General features: G+C 36.7%; 1 protein-coding gene across 3 annotated transcripts in view; it reads right to left on the minus strand.

Moving 5' to 3' along the window:
• Window positions 1-19831, minus strand: part of LOC112453837 (ras GTPase-activating protein nGAP) — a 296057-nt gene that overhangs the window by 151935 nt on the left and 124291 nt on the right. For all 3 annotated transcript variants that reach the window (XM_025014802.1, XM_025014801.1, XM_025014800.1), the window contains one exon: window positions 7082-7194. In XM_025014802.1, coding sequence (XP_024870570.1) covers window positions 7082-7194 — 113 coding nt within the window. The remainder of the gene's footprint in view (window positions 1-7081; window positions 7195-19831) is intronic.

Below are 19831 nucleotides of genomic sequence, written 5' to 3' on the forward strand. Positions count from 1 at the left end.
AATTAATTTGCATAATCTGTCTTGTACAATAAAATGCACCATTATGTGTAAATCTGAAAGCTATTATATAATGATATTATAAAATACTGGAAGCGTTTATTACATAATGAAGCTTTTAAAAAAACAATAGAGAAAGTCTGTGATTATACAAATAATCATTTAATGTCCCATTAACTCTCAACTTTAATTTTACTGATGTATTTTTAACAAACATATGTATAATGAAGAAAACAACGTAAAGAAAGATAAAATCATATAAAATGTCAATTAAGAACAGTTCATTATCGTTTGTTAATCGGAAATGTAACTATGTATTCATAGAAGGGAAAATACGACAAGTTCTGAGATAAATTAAATACGGCGATATACAGATAAAAAACAAAAACAAATAAATCGTGAATGATAGTAAAGGAAATAAATCGGACTACGTCAAAGAGACAGAGACATATTTAATCGCGAGTACTTAATTCGTCTCACGTTTAGACGAGTACTCATAAACGAGACGGGAAAGAAAACGAGAAGTGGCGAAGTAAAAGAGCGAAAAAGGGAGAGAGTCAGCGACTTAATACATAAAAGCACCCCGTTGACTCCTCCCTCTCCGCCAAGATTCTGTAGACGGGGTTGCATTTTCTTTTTCGCGTGCCGTACGTGACAAGTATGAACACACGATTCATAGAATTCATGCAACTTGCTGAACGAAAATGTGCCGCAGGAGAAGCGAATCAAAATATATTTTCACGTATAAGAATTACTGTAGATTTGGATCGCATCGTTGATTTATTAATTACACGTTGATTGTGAGAACTTTTGGTACACCGCACCGCTTTAAACGCATATAAAGTCGATGTATTACCCTCATAGGATATCGTTTATATGCAAAAAGACAAACGGATGACGAAGATATATATTATACCGAAAAATTCAATTAAATAAGTTATAATATAAATTGCTTATTACAAAGTTATATTGGGCATATACCTATCACTGCGAGATTTGCAAAATCTATGATTTATAGAAATTAATTAAACTTTCTTCTCTGAATAGATACGTAATCGATCTATTTTTTTTATAATATGTTATTTTGTAAGTAATCATCAAAATAAATAAAAAAAATAATATTTAAAAAACTGACATTACACTACAAAACTCATCTAAATATTTTTTTAACAAAATTTCTTGGATGGACATATAAACACTACATGTCCTACTAAATAAATCCTATAATTTCTGTAAAAAATATATTTTTAGATCAAGAAAATATATGTATATCTAGTTAATCATTACTTCGAAAAATTTCCATGATAGTAGCCGGTGTAACTGGAAATAGGCGCTTTAGAGACTCAGAGAGAAATGTGATTGGTTGGCGTAGATGGAAGGCAAGGAAGATGTTCTTGGGTGCATCAAGGGAGCCATTATCGAGGGATGAAAGCACAGAGAGGGTGCGCACTATCTTTCGAGACACCCTGCGCATAATTTATCGCCAGAATGGATCAGATTTGGTCGTGCGCATCGAAGAGTTTAACCGCAATGCATAAATCGGGGCGAATAATAATATAATAAGCCATCGTCAAATCTACAGTCAGAAAAAAAATGCAAATGCGTTTTCCATTACCGGAAGAATATTTAAATACTGCCATTAAAAGGTCGCAAAATTAAAATAATTTTCGTGAGAAAGTTCTTCTTAAAAGTTTCCTAAAATTAAAAATTAAAATTAAAATTAAATTACATTAAAACAATTCGATTAAATTAACCTAATTAAAATTAAGCTATATCAAGAAAATGTTAATCAACGAAGCTGTCTATACGACACAATATACATATATGTATAGCCCTTCATTCGGTAAATTAAGCATGTGCGATACTCTCTTGCTCACCTTACCGTATGGTCTCCTTTTTGCGTTTACCCTAATCTGTGTTATTTACATTTCCTTTGTTTCATGTTACACAACGAAAAGATTGCAATGGTGCAGACCCTCAGCGAGAGCGCTTCATATCCAACTTATAACTATCAAGTCAGCGCTAATGGATCAAAGCAACAAATGCTTTGCCTTTTGAGAGCTGCCGCAATTCCGGAACAGCGGAAGATAAATCGTTACGTCGTAAAACGGTGTAACAAAAATGCAAGAAACCGCAATAAGATTCCAAGTGTTGTGAAATTCTTGTAATCTTAACAGAATTGTAATTAATTCACATATCTGATTTTTAGAAAGCAGCTCTGGTTTCTGTTATTTACTTCTTCTCTGATACATAGTTAAAAGCTGAATTTTTTATTCGTTTGTTATAATTTGTTACAAGTAATTTCAATTTTTCCTACTCTCATGTATGTATTACTTAATTTTCAAGTTCAAATACGCGCTTTCTTTTATCTTTATCTTAAGATATCTTTAATTTTTTGTCTTCGTATTTTCTGGAAATAAAAATTCTATTTTGTGATGACTTGCAATAGAAAAATATTAGCTACAGAATTTCAATTCTATTTTTAAACTTTACTCCCGGAAGAGAAAAAGACTAGTTTGAAAAAAAAATCTTTCAATGGCCGTTAACCCCGTTCCTCCGAGCTGGCCTCAGCAGTAAATAACGAAGCAGAGTCGTGTTCCTGGATCCCTTGAATGTGATTATACGTGGAAGGAAGGAAAGGACGAAGAGATAGAGGGAGAAGGAGGGTTAGGGCGCTTGTCTTAATTTAGTAATAACAAGGCACGGTAGTAGAGATGTGCGAGTGACTACATGAAGCTCGCGAAGACGAAGACGGCGACAGCCGACGGACGGAAGGGAGACAAGACTGAAGCGGCACGAGATGAGAAAGCAAGTTCTCAAAGTAAGGAACTGAGTACACGACGAAGGTACTAATCAAGGTCCCGCGTCTGTTTCGCAATATGCTGAAATGCTTGGAAGACTGTTCCTGTAACAGACTACGCTATGCGAAACCTACCGAAATCTTCATGAGCGAGATTTTATGTATGATTCAGGCAAATTTTCGGGTTTAAATAAAGTTTAAATTAGCTTTACATCCATTCTCTTATCTATCGTATCGTGATAAAGATTTCATCTAAAAGAGTCCGTTTAAGATATATGAATAATGTAGTCGATGTACATCAGAAATACAAATGTAAATTTTTATAAAGCTGCTCTTCACATTAAACGTTTGATTTAACATGGAAAGTATTTTATTAAATAAATTCAAGAATTTATAAAGCAGTTTTAAAAGTAGTTTCTAAAAAAACAAGATGATTTCTATTTTGAATATTTTGTCTGACAAATTTTTGATCGCGCAAGGTGAGACCGCATAAGATAAATATTAAACCAAACAGAAATTTGAATGGAATATAATTAAAGAACAGATTCTAAAAAATGTATACTATAATATGGAAAATAAATAAAGCATTGAAAAGCTGATTCGGACAGATACAGACCGCGAATAACGTTGATGAAATTAAAAATCAGATTAAAAAATGTATAAAAATACAGTTCAAACGATAAAAAAAAAAAAAAAAAAACAGAAATACAGCCATTTATGAAGACAAGTTTGCTTGGCACGACACATTCGAATTAACTAATCCGACATGCGACATCGCGTATCGCGGGAGTTTCTCGAGGGTTAAGGACCAACTCTGGGGATTTACAAGAGCTTCTGGCTGTACGAGAAGGTAGCGTTTCAGAGAACGATTCACTGAATGGGATTTGAATTCCGGTTTCTCGTTATATAGTGACGACGCGACACGGTGGCATGCAGGTACCTCGCGTAATGCCGACAACGACAGGGCACGCGCGTGCGATCGTGCATTCAGACCTTTGACTATCGAACTTCTATACCAACTGCCGACTCCTACTTGACAAGATTGTCAATGACCAAGGAGCTGCACCTACAAGTCCATCGTGAACCGTCTAACGTATTCCATTCGTGAATTAATTTTCCCTTCGGGGTAATAATTTCTGTGTCATCCGAGCTGCTAATTGTAAATGTAAATTGTAATTGTAAATGTGCTTATGAATTACAAGCAGAACAAAATATAAATAACGGAATTTAAAACGGAATTTTTTTACCAAAAAAAAATAAATATTTTGCAATAATAATGCGGTAAGAAAGAACTTAATTAACAAAAGTCAATTATGTAGTGAGATTCAGCTGATTGTAAAAATACGGTACGATTATTCTCGAGAAATCTAACGCTATTAAAATATGACTGGATACATAATCGATATAACACAGCTTTTCATTACTTGAATGACTCGATCCGGCGATTTGTGTATTATTCTGCGTTATCGATCTCAAAATGGTGAACAAATTATATTTAAATTAAAAGTTCAAAACGTACGGAACATATTCGAATTCAATTTGATAAGGAGATAATTATTTAAATATATCATATAATGCAGTTATTTTTATAATTTCAATAATTTATTATTCTCTAGCGTCCCGTTTCCTACGTCAAATAAATGTGAAATATCATTGATGATACAATTTAGTAAATAGTCGTAAAATAAAGGAATATTTAAAATAGAGAAATAGTATTTTTTAATTAATTGATGTAAAACGAGAAAAGAGAAGGACTAATAATGTAAAAAGCTAACGTCGGCATTTTCGTTCGAGAAAAATCCCTTTCCATAAAGAAAGAATTCAAAGCGCCCTAGAACGATTGTTGAATACCGGCGAGGTATATAAGAATAAATTCGCGAAGATCTCTCACGCGAAATGTGAGGCAGGGAAGGAGGCGTTCTGCGGAGTAAATTCCGCGAGAGTTTCAGACAGCCCTAAATACATAATGGTTACCATTTATGTCAGCTAAAACATGCCGCAACAAAATCAAAACGACGGAACAACACGGGTGTTTCTGCCACTATAGCCTGGGCATCTTAAGCTTTTATCAGTATGTGAAAGTAACATGGGAGTACCGTGTTGCAAAATTTATTGTGCTTAAAGCAACGACCTCTCAGTAAAGTTTTTGCTTTTCAACATAAATTTTAAAAGCATGAAATTATAAGAAAAAATTATTTTTAATAAATTGGAAAATAAACTATAAGTAATAGTGTATCAACTTTTGAGAATATTTCTTCGTAGAAATTTGATACTTTTTTATATCTTTTATAAAAATTTTATATCGATATTATTATTAATGCAAACATAGTCTCAATAAGGTCTATAACCTTATTGGTATCTACTATAACAATCTAGATATAACATAATCTATAGATAAACATTATATCATGTAGTTAAGAATGTCAATATATCCACTGAGATATATACTGATAATTCGATCGTGTGAACACCTCCTAAATCGTGCCGGCACGGGAAAGTCTCGGATCGGAGGAAAGTAGCTCTCGCTATGTGTACTGAAGATAATACGCTTCTCTAAGTAATGGTCGGAGTTCACACTCCGGGGGGAGGTAGAAAAAAAGGAATTGAAAGCTCGAGATACGATGGCGGAAAGACGCAGGGGAATGAAGTGATTCCGAAACACGAAATATCCGCTGTCTTGTTATCTACGTCTTTATATTCTTTTTGTCTATTGCTCCGAGTCTCGATTTCGCGGAGCACGAATTAGCAATAGGATATGAAATTGGACGATTGCGAGCTGTTAATTAAACGTGAAGTACAGGATTAAAGATACCTGTCGTGCACACGATTAAATAGTCGCATAAATTTTCAGTAACGTAGAATATTTGTTACACGTAAGAAATTCTATTTCAACCTTTTGCTAGCGTGAAGGAAAAGTTTAGCCGCCCGTAAATCGCATAACTTGTAAGTTTAACGCTCTCGTGACAGCTCAGGTGATTTTATGTGTTTGCGTTGCTAGGAACCAGAAGGCATTTGCGTGTCTTCATGTATTTGCTTTGCCAAGAGCTAAAAGCAATGAATGTATTCTCTATATTTGCTATTTGTATCAATATCTGAAGAGATAGAATATCCCATCTCTATAGGATATTTCCTATTTACAATATTTTAGATTATCGTCAGATTAAATTCGTTATATTCAAGGTAAATTGTTTCCTCGCATTTAAGAACGCCGTTAACGGGCAACGCACGCAGACGGAATTCGACGGTCACCGAACCGAGTGAAATTAAGCTCAAAATATTCAGTACGCACGTCCACGGGGATTACGGGACCGAAATTCGTGCAACTCATGATTTTCTTGATAAAAAGTATACATGCGTGTAATATTGCGTTATTGTGTGTTTATAAATAAACTGAACGGAACATCGAGAGCGTCGCGAAGCAGCACGAATTGCTGTGCTGCGACACGTCGCGCGTCGGTAGGAATTGTTTTTCCTACCAACTGAACGGACTCGAGAATTACCGAAGAGTTCCGTAGAACGTATAAGAGGGGATTCTGGATAATCTTCAACGTTATTCGCAACGATCCGCGGTTGCGGGCAGAAGTCCGTAGTCTTCAAAGCGTTCACGTGTTCGTTCGTGTCAGTCAACGGAGTATAAACTTTCTAATTGAATTAGAGGTCGGCGCTCCCTTTGCCGTGGCATTTTACTCAGCGATCAAACAGGTTCTCCGATATGCCAATTTGAAGGTATTGTAAAGACATTGTAAAGGTATTGTAAAGTTATTGCACGTACACGGACGAGGAAATGGGTATCAAGAAGATACTTATTAGCAAACTTTCGAAACTGAAATTAATTTCAATAAATTTCACAAATAACTTCACTGAGTTCGCAAAAATACGAAATAATGGGAAAATTCAGTTGCAATCCTTGATTCGAGAAAAATTATGTAGATTTGACTCATATAAAATTATATTCGCGAAACAATAAGTTCAACATAATATTTCAATACCGTGAATATTTGAATTGTATGGAATTAGATAACACACACTAAAATTTGTGATTATTTTTTTATAAATATATATTATCTAAAATTTAGCAACACATTCTATGAGAATCACTGGTATAGTGTCTGAAAGAGAACTGACAAACCGCGCATTACGGAAAACAAACATGTAACAGCAGCGGTGTAAATCCATCTCATGCCTTATGATAGTGTCGCGTGTGCGCTGGGGAGAGAGCGAAACAGCCGCAGGATGGATAAATCCAGGGGAATCGGAAAGGCTTTTAGAGAAAAATGTACTCACCGCCATATCCTCGCTCCTGTAAGCCGTGAGGGTCTGCTCGTCCTGCAGGAGGACGCAGTAACAAGGTTCCCAGCATGCCTCGCTGGCAGCCTCACCGACGCAGCATTCGGCCTCTGCAAAAGAGAAAGATGGTCCCTCATGAATAACCCAGGCAAATAGACGACCGGCACCGACGACACCATTGTGCGTGTCGTCGTCCTACGAGAAAGTAAAGTCACTGATCAAGAGAGTGACTCGCAAGGATAATAGACTGGGCGTCAATTATCCTTCCGAGAAAGAAAGAGAAGGAGCGCACAGTCAAGAGAAATCATCGGTAGGTAATGACCGATCGGACGTGTATCCTCTCGCGAGCGGAGATATCGATTGCTTTTCCGTAATTGCACCGCGTTCAATTGCGGTTATGACTTACAGAAATAACATGCGTCGGAAAAGACGTAATAATATAACTATCTCACGCGTTGCAAATCGAAGAGAGTTAGAAAAGACGGTATAATAACTTTCAGATGTTTGATTTCAGAATAAAAGAAAAAAATCGCGAGAATAAAGCAATAATTCTAACTAATAAAAGCATTCTTCGTTGTTGATTGTAAAAGACAAGTAAAAAAAGCAATCATTCCAACAACTTTTACTTTCTAGCATTAAATCTTTAAAATTAATAATGTCGACAAAATATTATGTAAATATAATTAAAGTGTTGAATAAAATTTAAAGAAACTTATATGAAGAATGAAATTCTTTTCTCTTTGTTCGCCGAAACTCGAATCAATCTTCGTTTTTAATTGTATAAGTCAGGAATGATCGATGTCTCTAAAGGTTGAAACAATTGGCATTCCGCGAAGTTTATCTTAGCAGTATCTATATTTGAGTGATAGTTCCGCTACATACTTATACTCTGGCTATGATTTATGAGGTACGTACATAACCATCCAAGACTTATGCAGAGACGCGTAACAACATTATCCAGAAAATTCTTACGTGATGGAAGCAAGAATGCATTACGGTCGGAAACGCAGACCAATGTAATGAACGAAACACGTGTCTTTGATAGCTCGGAGAGAATGAGTTCTGCCATTAAAACATTGTCGCTATCGTTCATTATATCGTTCATTAGTACACGAGTACGCGATCGACACCTTTATACATAGACACTATTTAAAAGACTTTCCGAGTCGTGATTGCAAATTGTACATTCATGACACGCAATACACGCTTTATTTACGGGATGCCGCACACGCGCATGCGGTTTCTCATACATCTCTGAAATAATTTCACGAGACGGAGAAACAATACCAGCATTTCTCTCACACATTGCCGCGAAAAGCATCGACTGAGAATCATGATTGTAATCGGAGTGCAGACAAAGTGTAAGTCGGGATATATCGATTTCAGTCGGTATCGTCTGACGATTGGAAGCGTATTGTTTTTACGAGAAACGGAAGGAGTAAAAAAGGGCGAAGAGAGACTGGAGTACAAAGCGATGAATATAACAAAGAGGTTTTTTAATTTGACTGAACGAAAACGTGCTATCGAAAACAGACGCAAATTGCAACTGATATAGAATCGAAATAATTTAATATTGGAATAATAAAATACAAAAAAAAAATATCGCCGTGCCATGCGATATTATTTATGCGTTGTCATAAATATATAATACTAAACGGATTCCTGACCGTTCACTTTTCATAAAAAGTAATAAAACTTGAAAACGTCTTTGAAGACATATAGTGCTAAGTCATCTCTCCCTACCGTATATTACAGAAAAACCGCGTGAACGTGATCGATATAAAATTATAAGGCACTCTATGGCGCCTCCATTTCCTCGGTCTTCTCGCACTTCTAACGCGCTGGGAAATGTAATTTGGCGCAGTCGATTACATCATCCATTATCGAGCACTTGTCCTTATAGCAGGAAATCTTATCTTCAAAGCGTGAGAAGAAATTTTTAAATAAATGAGAAAATCAATTGTTCTTTAGAGAGACTGCGATAAGATAATAATAACATATTTCGTATGTGCATAATATATCCAGACAACACACATGTCTAAAAGATGCCTTAAAGATGTCTTTTAGACATGCGGGCTCTAGGTAATTAGTCTAATTTATTCAGAATATATATTATAATAAAGTTAAAAGAATTCACACATTGCCTTTATGATTAATATCTCTGTTTTCTGTTTCATCCTAATATACTTCATACTTTACTTCAAACAATTTCGCTTCATTACTCTCTTGTGCTACTTTTACTTTTTATTTTTTATTATATCGTTTTTATTAGTAGATAAGTAAAATTGCAAACCATTCTATATAAATATTTCCCATCTCGATCTTAAACTTAATAAAATCTTAACAAAAAAAATACTTGATAACTATTCGATTCAACTCCTTGTTACTAGACAGGTTATCAAATATCGATCTGCCAAGTAAAGTAAAATCTCCTTTTCTACAAAATGTAATAGATGAATCGCGCTGATTACAAGAGTACGTTTAAAACAGCAATATGTAAACGATCTGCAGAAACGCGAGGAACTGGTTTGGCATGTTTAGAACAGACTATTAACAGTAGTAAACTCGACGAACAAAGATAAAAAGTGGAAATCTATCATGACGATAGCCGCCATCCGTGTACAACTGTACAATATAGTCGGCATGTGTTTCTTACAAGTAAGATAGTAACACGCTGACAATTTTATGACTACGCCACAGCGGCACGCTCTTCGCGTTGTGCTTTATTTGTGATAATTTTTAATGACATGCCCGCAAGTCATACCGACATATGATTACCGTCGTACGGCTGCCATTTCCTCTGTTCGAATACCATGTTGTGTGCTTCAATTTGTATTACGCCAACCAACGGTATTAGCGGTCTGGCGTAAGTATAGATATCTGTGGCTGAAGAGAAGCTCGTGCGGGTCTGACGAGCAGTGCCGCTGTTGATACCGTTGAATTCTGCGGTACACCCGTTTAGACGAACGTAGGCGTTAATTGCAACCAGCGCATACTCATGTATGCGAGATACATTGTGCAATATGTTAACAATAACACCACACAAGATTATGAATCTCTGTCAAAGGAAAAGATACTCGAAGTTCTAACAGATGCAAAACTCGTGACATTTTACCGAATAAAGTACATTTTTTTCATAATAAATTATTATTAATCACTTGAGAATAGCTAATTTTTACTAAATTATATATATTGGATTTTTTAATCTCAAATTCACGAAGACCATCAAAAAAATTCCATAAAAATTACCGTAAAAACGGATTTTTGTTTTAAATCCTCTTATATATCATATATATATGCATATATATGTATACATTTTTTTATGATATTCGATACAAGTTTTATGAAGCTTCAGACACAACACCGTCGCAAAACTTTTCGATACGTTTTATTTGAATATAAAGCCCATAAAGCTACTGGTACATAAATCGAAAGTATCGCGCAGTAGTAGATACTACACCTTCTCAATAATAGCCATCATCTTACTTTACTACTCCGCGTCTCTGATTCCGCGAATATTGAAAAATATATCGCGCCGCGCGGAAGCTACCCCTATTCCCGCGGGTACCGTCGCAAAAAGTTCCTAAATGATTAGTCTCGCTTGGCACTAAATTTTTCGTTACTTCCCGCCGCCGCGTTTTTCCCATAATGGACGCCGCCTCTCCATATTCCGCCGCGCGCACAAGATATCGCATTACTTTTATAACCGACGAAATTGTTCGCCCTGCCTTCGAGCACTCGCGGCACTTTACGGTTCTCGCAAAACTTTCGAGATCGTATCGCACACTTCCTTTTTTTTTTCTCCCGAAATACACCGCTCGACGGCCACGGCAAAACTCTCTTCTCGGTTGGTTTTCCATTACTTCTTTCTCATCGAATTTCGAAAACTATAACGTTCAACTGAACGTTGTAATCAACGTACGGAAACGTCTGCATTTATGCTGACAATTATCAAACAATTCCGAAGCAGTTTGTTGATGTCGTGTGACCACATGTTAAAATAATGCCATTAAAGATTTATTTTAAAACTAGAACTTATAATTTATGTCTACAAATTTGATCAAAATGAAGTTTTGTGCCTAAGAACATTTTACATTTTATTTACAACACATATTTAAAGACTAGACTGAATATTTACCTAAAAGAAGATTAGAACTTTGGTCAAAACTTTTATATTGCCCAGGTAGGAATCGCCAATGCTGGACTATTGCGCCAAGCCTGGACCAAGCGTGAGCCAAGCGTGAATCTGTCAAGCCTTGGGCCTTCAGCCGGCCCAACCTTGACCCAATGTAGCTGCCATAGCACAACCAAACAGCGCGGGCTCGCGCGGCGAGAGAGTTCAGCTCGCGCCCGCTACGCGGCGCATCGCCAGTATACTTTCGCGAGATTAATATTCAACATCGATTCTTATATCTAGGGCAGCTCGGCAGGGTTTTTCCAGCGTTCTAGTTCGCCAGTCAGAGCGTGCTCATTAGCAGGGTCTCTGACATAACCCTTTTTGAAAATATTAAATCATATTGTAACAATAATAGATATAACAATAAAAACATATTGAATATTAAATAATCATTTGTAAAAGAAAAATGAGCCCTGGCAGAATTATTTTTCTACTCTGAGCCAAGCTTGGCTTCATTGTTACCCAAGCCTTGGGCCAAGCTTGGCACCTTGACCACCCCGAGCTTCGCCCGAGGTTATCATTCCAGGCTTCAACCAGGCTTGGGCCAGTCTAGTTGCCATGCTTGGCCCATACTTTCTCCTCATTGGAACAAGCCTGGCTCGAGACTGGGCCATTTGTATATTCCTACCTGGGTGGTATTAATAAAAGAGAAGATTTATGGCGTAACGACACTTGACCGCATTAGACTATTTTCATGAAGAAAGATACTATTTTATATCATTCTGTTAATGTTTATATCATTTTTTTATCTTTATATAGCTGTTTCTACGAATTATTCGGTAAGTTTTGAATTTCAAGATAGAAATCTGTTAGAATATACATTCCCTTTCTTTACTTTTCACAGAGTTTCAACAGTAACTTCAACAGAAAATATCTTGTTCCTTCGCTCGATACATCTGCTTGTTGCCGGAAAATGGACGCTTCAGATTTCAAGTATCAATTCTGCGATATTTCTGTTATTAGAAATTTTTCAACTTGTCAACACTTTTCGCTGCGAGGAAAGACGGCAACATCGTATTCTTACTCGACAAAGTTTTCACACTTACGAGCTTAGAAAGCATCGAAAAATAAATTTCTAAGATTATACCGCGTCAAAACATTAGTTGCATGCTCAATCCACGAATCTCATATCGCGAGGTACAAGGCATCCAGATAGTTTTTCGACGCGCACCCTCGACGTTCTTATGAATGCACGTATGCTAAGTCCCGACGCGAGGCCTCCGGCACGTATATGGCGCACAATGGACAATGCCGCGCCGATATCGTGAGAGGCGATTCAAACCACCGCTCCAACGATTACGATGACGATTAGGACTTAAACTCCGGCGGAAAGCTTCGCCGCTCTTTGGCGGTTGATCGATCCCGCACACCGCTCGACGTGTCCTTGAATCCTGAACAATCAATGCGTGCGCTACGCCCGCGCCGATCGGCAAGTCGTTGGCATTAGTAGTAAGTAAATGGGATGCATGAAAAAGCTTTTTATACGCGTGCACAAAAATAAATTAAGCCTCGAATTAAATCTCATAACATTAAGCCAGTTTTGCGTATTACATCAATATTTGTAATATCTATCATTTTTCTTACAAGATATTATTTATATACTCAATAATTAAAATTTTTATGCGAGCTAAAAGCATTCATTTATATTAAATTAATAAGCAGAATTTGCGCCGTTATGGATAAAGATGTTTATTTTTTCAAAAGATGGATTATATAAATCTATAAAAAGAGTATATGCTTACACAACTTATTAAAAAATAAATATCCTGAGAGATATATTTAAAATGCTCAAATTAAATAGATTATTTTATGTATATGTATTAATTGTTAGCTGAAATCAGATATTTAATTAAAGCAATTGATACCTCAAATATATGAACAATTCATAGATATTAATGGCGATTTGTTAAATAGTTGATATCGTAGCAGAGGATAGCTACCATTATATAATATTAATTAAACTAATGTTTAATACGTCTGTTATTATCGAATTTGCCGGATAGCACAACATGATATCGTATTCCAATTTCATTAACTTTTACATGATGGCTCTAACTGTAGTATAATTTTCAACAAAACTGATCAACTATAAACCCAAGTTACTCTATTGTGACGAATACAAAATTTTGATAACTGCATCGCTCTGTCGTAACAATCCTACAAGAATTCGATTTCATCGACTACGTGGAATCACGTGGTACAAAGTTTCTCCCGGAAACAATGACGACGACGACGACTACTACAGATACTTAGAAGTTCCGCAAACTTCGAGATAGTTCCAGCGGAACAAACTATATATCGTGAGGGAGAAGCAGAAGATAACGAAATTCACGAGACACCAGGTAACCGAGCGAGGAGGAAAAAGAAAATGACGAAGAAGCCAAGGACGTAGCAACACATCTAGAAATAGAATCAAAGATGGACACAAGAGACAGTCGGCAACGAGAAACATCTACCATTTCTAACAAGCAGCAAAGAGTTCTCTATGAATTTTCTGTATGATGTACAAAATTTATATAAGAAACTTTTCTTTACGGCATTATTTTAATGTAGTAATGTGAAAAGAGAACATATTTTAGTTTCGCTATACCTATTCAAAAGAAATTAAATAACTGTCTTCTCTAAATAATCTATCTATATAAGTTCAATTTATCATTTACAGTTTCTCTTACAATAAAAAATTGTTTTTAGATAAATTTCTTAAAAATATATCTTTTTTAAATCACCATTCTACAATATTGAACATGTCTTAGAACAATGTGTCTCCGACTCGCTGAGACACGTCGAAGTATGATTCTCTCGACATAATAAGAAGAGACTTTCTACGAGATTTTCCAGTCGACGTCTTTGTACAGAGTAACGTTATAATGCATCGCCGTAATATATTTAAATATATTTATGGCGGTAGTAAATGCGAACAACGCGAAATAATATTTATACATCGATATATGTGCAACAAGATATCGAACCAAACTCGGGCATACGACCGTATCCGGGATCTTTTATTCATTTTTCTATCGATAAATGGTAATGACACCATCATAAGATCGATAAAACATTACGTAGCTGCTCTACCTTTTTGTTCGGGGAACTGGCCTCGTAAAATCAATACGACGACGTCGCTTCTAACTTTTACGCCTCAATGTAACCGGAAGACGCGAGTCTCTACATCACGGAATGTTACGATAACGCGTTACCAATATTGACCACAGCTTTGTAAACTTTATAGTCTGAAATCTTGATTATGCAATATGTTTAATATATTGTGGACATCGTAATTTTTGACAAAATCCAATCTCAACATTTAGGCCCCAGTTTCTCAAGTGTCGGTTAACTTTTAACCTCAGATTAACTCACTCTTCGTCTCTTTTTAAGGGAGACGAGAAAGAGACGAAGAGTAAGTTAATCTAAGGTTAAAAGTTAACCGACGTTTGTGGAACTGGGTCTTTTAGTGGCACTGACCTTTTCATGTTTGACGTTACAAAACATATAATCATTATTTTTATATATTCTTAATGTCTCAAATAATTTTTAATTTAATAAATATGTTATTGAAGTAGCTTTATTTGAATATTCTATGTTGTTATGTAATTTAAAGTAACGCTATTTTATAAATTAATTTAGCTACGTCTATTTTTTTTTATACAAAAGTTATTTTTATATAAATATACTCGGTTAACTATGTCAAATATCTATCTATGCTATTGTATAAATCTCATACATTAACGGTGTGTCATTTTGCTAGCGAGTCTCGAGTCTAGAATTTTACAATTACTCTTCGTGTAAGCACCTGATCCTCATGATTTTTATGTCGTCGCTTCGTCACGACATTGTTCCATCGCCATCGGTATTTCTCCGTCGATCTTGCAAGGTCTTTGCATCTGCATAACCAGCCAGCCATGTCGAATAGTCAAATGCCGCGTTGGGTCCCGAGAGAAATCGGGGACGGATAGATACGTGCGGCCAACAGTAGCGGAGTCAACCATTTCTCCGCGGAAAAAAGGGACGTCCTGTAATAAAATCGGAAATATTCCGCCATCACCTGTCCTTGAATCAAATTCTGCTTTTCTCCTCGCAGCACGTGCGTTTCTTCGAATTTTTCCTCCGTGTGTATGAGCGCGCGTGTGGTGCACGCGGCGGCATTCCCGCGGGACTCTTCCCGAGAGAGGGACCTTGCAATAAATCCCAATTTCTGCGTATTCTATTCCAATCCGTCTATTTTGAATGGGGTCGCGTCATATTCAACGTTCCCACTTCTCCACTCTCTTTTCGGGAAAGAGATTACACCGAGATCCTATATACGTATGATCCTATATAAAAATTCATATAGGAAGAATGTGAAAGGTATACGATCTCAGATAAATAAAATTCGTACGTATAAAAAAATCAATGTTACTAAATAAATAATAAGTAATAATGTATATTTTCTATTTGTCAACTATTGCACGTATTTTACTATAGTTATTTGTGTAACAAGTGAGGTAAAATGAAAATTCCCGGGTGCGGAGTTTACGCACGAGCCGAAGGCGAGTGCGGTAACCGCACCCGGGAATTTTCATCTTTACACACGGCTTACACTCCCTATTTTATGTTGCAAGTGCCTGGAAAGTGGTCTGTCACGCACGCATAGCGTGCGTAATGGGGCACTTTCCATGCACGTGTTGCATAATAATAATTTTCCAAGTTATTGGATTTATGAAAATCTTATCATTGTTTGTTTGAGTGATGATTTGTTTAACAATAAGCGCTTTAAATCATCATAACTGTGATCTGTACCGAGTTTCATTCTGATTCTTATCACTGCAAATCCAAGTGTTATTTTAGCTGAAGCTCTTCTTACACATTTCTTGTCGTTTTAAATCACGTCATTTAATACGATTGAATGTGTTAACTTTTAATTTAATATGATTAAACGTGTTAAACGACGTAAGTCAATACATGAAGAAACATGTAAAAAGAGCTACAGTCAAATGCGTCATTTTTAGATGTTTATACGTATAAAAATAACACACTTAATTTGCATTGATAACGCATCAATTTTGTTCCTATCCAATTCTTGCTCCTCATCACCCTCTTTCTTCTCTTATTCATACTTCTCGTTATCCTTTTAGCAGCGTTTTAATTCCAAGAGTAGAACAAATCTCTAACTACGCAGCTACCTATCCGACGCGAAAAGTGTAAACCGCTTAATTTTGCGCTTGACTCTCCTGCTCGTTCGTTAATATTTCATATCCGGCTTGAAAGTCCACTGCAGCACTCGAGTGCGCGCACGTCTCTACGTTCGTCGTTATATTTGCACGGGGACATGAAGACAGATGAGGGATGATGCTAGGGCAGACGCGGAAGGGGCGAGCTCTCCTCCGGGCTCGTCACTCTCGAGATAAAGCCACGTCCTCACGTGCAAGAGTTACGGAAGAGGAGCAGCATTCAGGGATGGTCGCGCGTGTCGCGACTAGGAAGTAGACGCTACTTGTACCCGCGCGGACTAATTAAATTCACTGAATAAATTAAGAGAGTGCCGACACACGCGCGATTTTATCGCCGGTTTAATGATGCTGAATTCCCCATCGGTGAGGATCGGATTTGTTTTCTTGGAATTCTTTTTCGGGACGGTATGCGATCTCACGCGCGCGACTAATCGCATTTGCATGATGGGATGACGAGTGCGCAAAGAAACGGGAAGAGGGAACCGAGTCAAGTGTCGTCGAAAGAGGAAAAGAATGAGAAGAAGAAGAGTGTTCCGACCTCTCTAAACGATCACAAGACTCTAGATGAAAACCTCGAGCGAAAAACGAAGAATGTCAAGTGAGTGTCGCGAGTGATACAACCAATTGCGTAGCGTGTGAAGTACTGATTGCGAAACTAAAATATCAAAAGATGTGCGTTGCGATTGTATGTACATTCATGATTTGAGACACTCATAAGAATTTACACGGATTACCTTTGAGAATTTATCAAGGATCGTCAAATTTAGTCTGAGGAAAAAAATCCATCAAGTTGTGTTCACAAACAATATTAAATAAAACTTAGCTTGCAGGGCACGTTACAACCGTCGTGTCGTTCGTACAGAAACGAAGACGACCGCAACCCTCGTGTGAAAGTGTTGAGAATAGACAAAGGGATGACAGGCGAGAAGTCCTCCAGCTTCTCCAGTCACGGGGAGCAGTGTCCTCCCTCTGAATTGCGAGAGAACAACGAAGCCGCGTGTATCGCGGGCGTATATAACAGTTGCATGTGCGCGTGCGTTTCTATCTCGACCCGAGATTATTTCTGCGGTCCTCATTAGGCTCATGTCGGGTCCGGATAGTTCATTACTGACGATCTTATCCTCTGACCCGTTTTCTCAAGAGAGCTTTTCCTCTCCCGCTTTCTCTCTTCGCCTTCCTCCGTAATCGTCGTCCTACGCTATGTCGCGACGCTCGCAGCGCGATTTTCCGCGTTTCTTTCACAAGAAGATATATACGCAAGCGTACACAATCGCGATACTCCGCCCTATCGTTGCTAATTAATAAGCACGATACACGCAAACACGCGCCGTCAAATGGAACCATCAGCACACGTAGCGCGCTGCAAGGTCGGTGCAAGACTGTATTACAGTCATTAAGTAATTGGGCAGACGCCCGAGTACCCGAGAGCGTACAACGTGTAAATTGCTACATGTTGTCCGAGAATGAGATTACGACCTGTTTGTTTCATGAATCGGTCCACAGTCTCCTATTTACGTGATACATATCTATATACAACGCAATCAGCAATAACGCACAAAATTTGCGAAAATCAACTATAAATTCTTTTACAATTAATTATTGAAATTTTCTTTAGATTTTTATTTCATAACAGAAATCAATGTATAGTTATAATGTTCTTTTCATAGTTATGTTCTGTTTTTAAAAGAAAACATTGTAATATTACGTTACATTTTACATTGTAACACAATTCATTACATTTTTAAAACTATTATTATTATCAGCTATATAAAAATTCATTTAAGATCTTAATAAATAATTAAAATTTTTTATTATTTTAAAAAATAAAAAATTTTATCAAATTTCTTATTTCTTATTAAATAAAAAAATATTAAAAACTTTTATTACAATTAGATATTATTTTCGACTTAGTTTTCACATAATTGTATTAAATTAAGTTTTTATAACACAGCAATCTCAATAAATAGCATTGTAATAGGAAATTCTTAAATCGGAAATATCGGTTCTGGTAAAGTAAATTGATAACTGAAGGACTCCTCTAGAAAAATAATAGTTCAAATAATCGGGGCAACATTGCATCAATGGCGTACGTTCACAGCTTATGAATGGATTGGGTTCTAAGCTTTATTTCCTTTAAACCTTTCAGATGAATTATCGGTTTATCAACTATAAACTATGTCCATGCCAGACGGAGGCGAGCAGACAGATTTCATCTGTCGTCTCGTACCACAGAAGTCGCTTCCAATAGAGGATCTTCTGAGCCGTTCACAAAGGTGTCTATCGCTTTCAAAAGGCCACCTTTTCTTCGATCATCTGCGTCTTCTTTTTTTCAATCCGTTTCTCTGAACGATTCGATATCAAACCACTCGTCTTTACAATTGCAGCCGGAAGAAGAGAAGAAATGAGATCCCTCTTCTCTATCAATCAACATATCACATTATACGGACAGAAAAACACATAATTGTAATTATATCATTAAAAAATATTTAATTTTTTTCAATTAATATAAAAAGTCATTTGAATACACATTAGATTTTTTCCAAATTAAAATTTTGAAAGCTTTTAATATGGTTTACATTAAAATGTGTAAACATAGAACCAGATAAAATAAGCAAATAGTTAATATTTTAGACAAAAATGTTTGGGATAACCGATTACGAATAATCCGTTTAATTGTGCAGCGTTAGTTGTTCTTTTACAAATAAAAAGAATCTCCACGAAGAACGCTCGGATTCCATACCTTTATCTTTTAATTGTCTCTCTTAATCATCTCTTAAAACGTTAGTTCAACTTCTCTGAACCCTTTGAGCTTTCGTTAACTCACATAACTTTCTTACTCCGCGTAAAAATGAAGGTGAAGCCGTAATTGACTCGACATACACTGGCTCCCTTTCCATCCGATCTCTTATCAAGAAACTTAATTTTACGCCGACTGCGTCGCGGCTCAGAATTCGCAGCAGTCTACACCGAGAAATACTAATTCTGTTAGTAAACTTCGAATGACTCCGCTTCTCCCTCGACGTTTCGCACTTCTAGCCGACAAACTGGCACAATTCCTTTAATTCTCAGTCACATTTGTTGCGAATACTCGGAAATCTTCTCTGTCGTCGTGCCACTCGAAAGTATGCGCGAATCAAATTGATTAAATTCAAATTGGGTTAGCGGATCGTTTTCCGACTCTTATAGAAAATTGAAATATGTGGAGCGTGCGAAGCGGTTTTACGCGGCGTATTTATATTAAAGCACGAGAGTCGCAAGTGCGCCAATTTGCGAATGGTAAGTGGTCGCGAACGACATTTCGATTGCATAGTGACAAACCGTGTTGGCTGTGGCAAACAAGTCGCGTGCGTGTATCACAATCCG

The sequence above is a fragment of the Temnothorax curvispinosus genome, unplaced genomic scaffold (genome assembly GCF_003070985.1).
Source record: "Temnothorax curvispinosus isolate PA1 unplaced genomic scaffold, ASM307098v1 QBEX01004731.1, whole genome shotgun sequence".
Lineage (NCBI taxonomy): Eukaryota > Metazoa > Arthropoda > Insecta > Hymenoptera > Formicidae > Temnothorax > Temnothorax curvispinosus.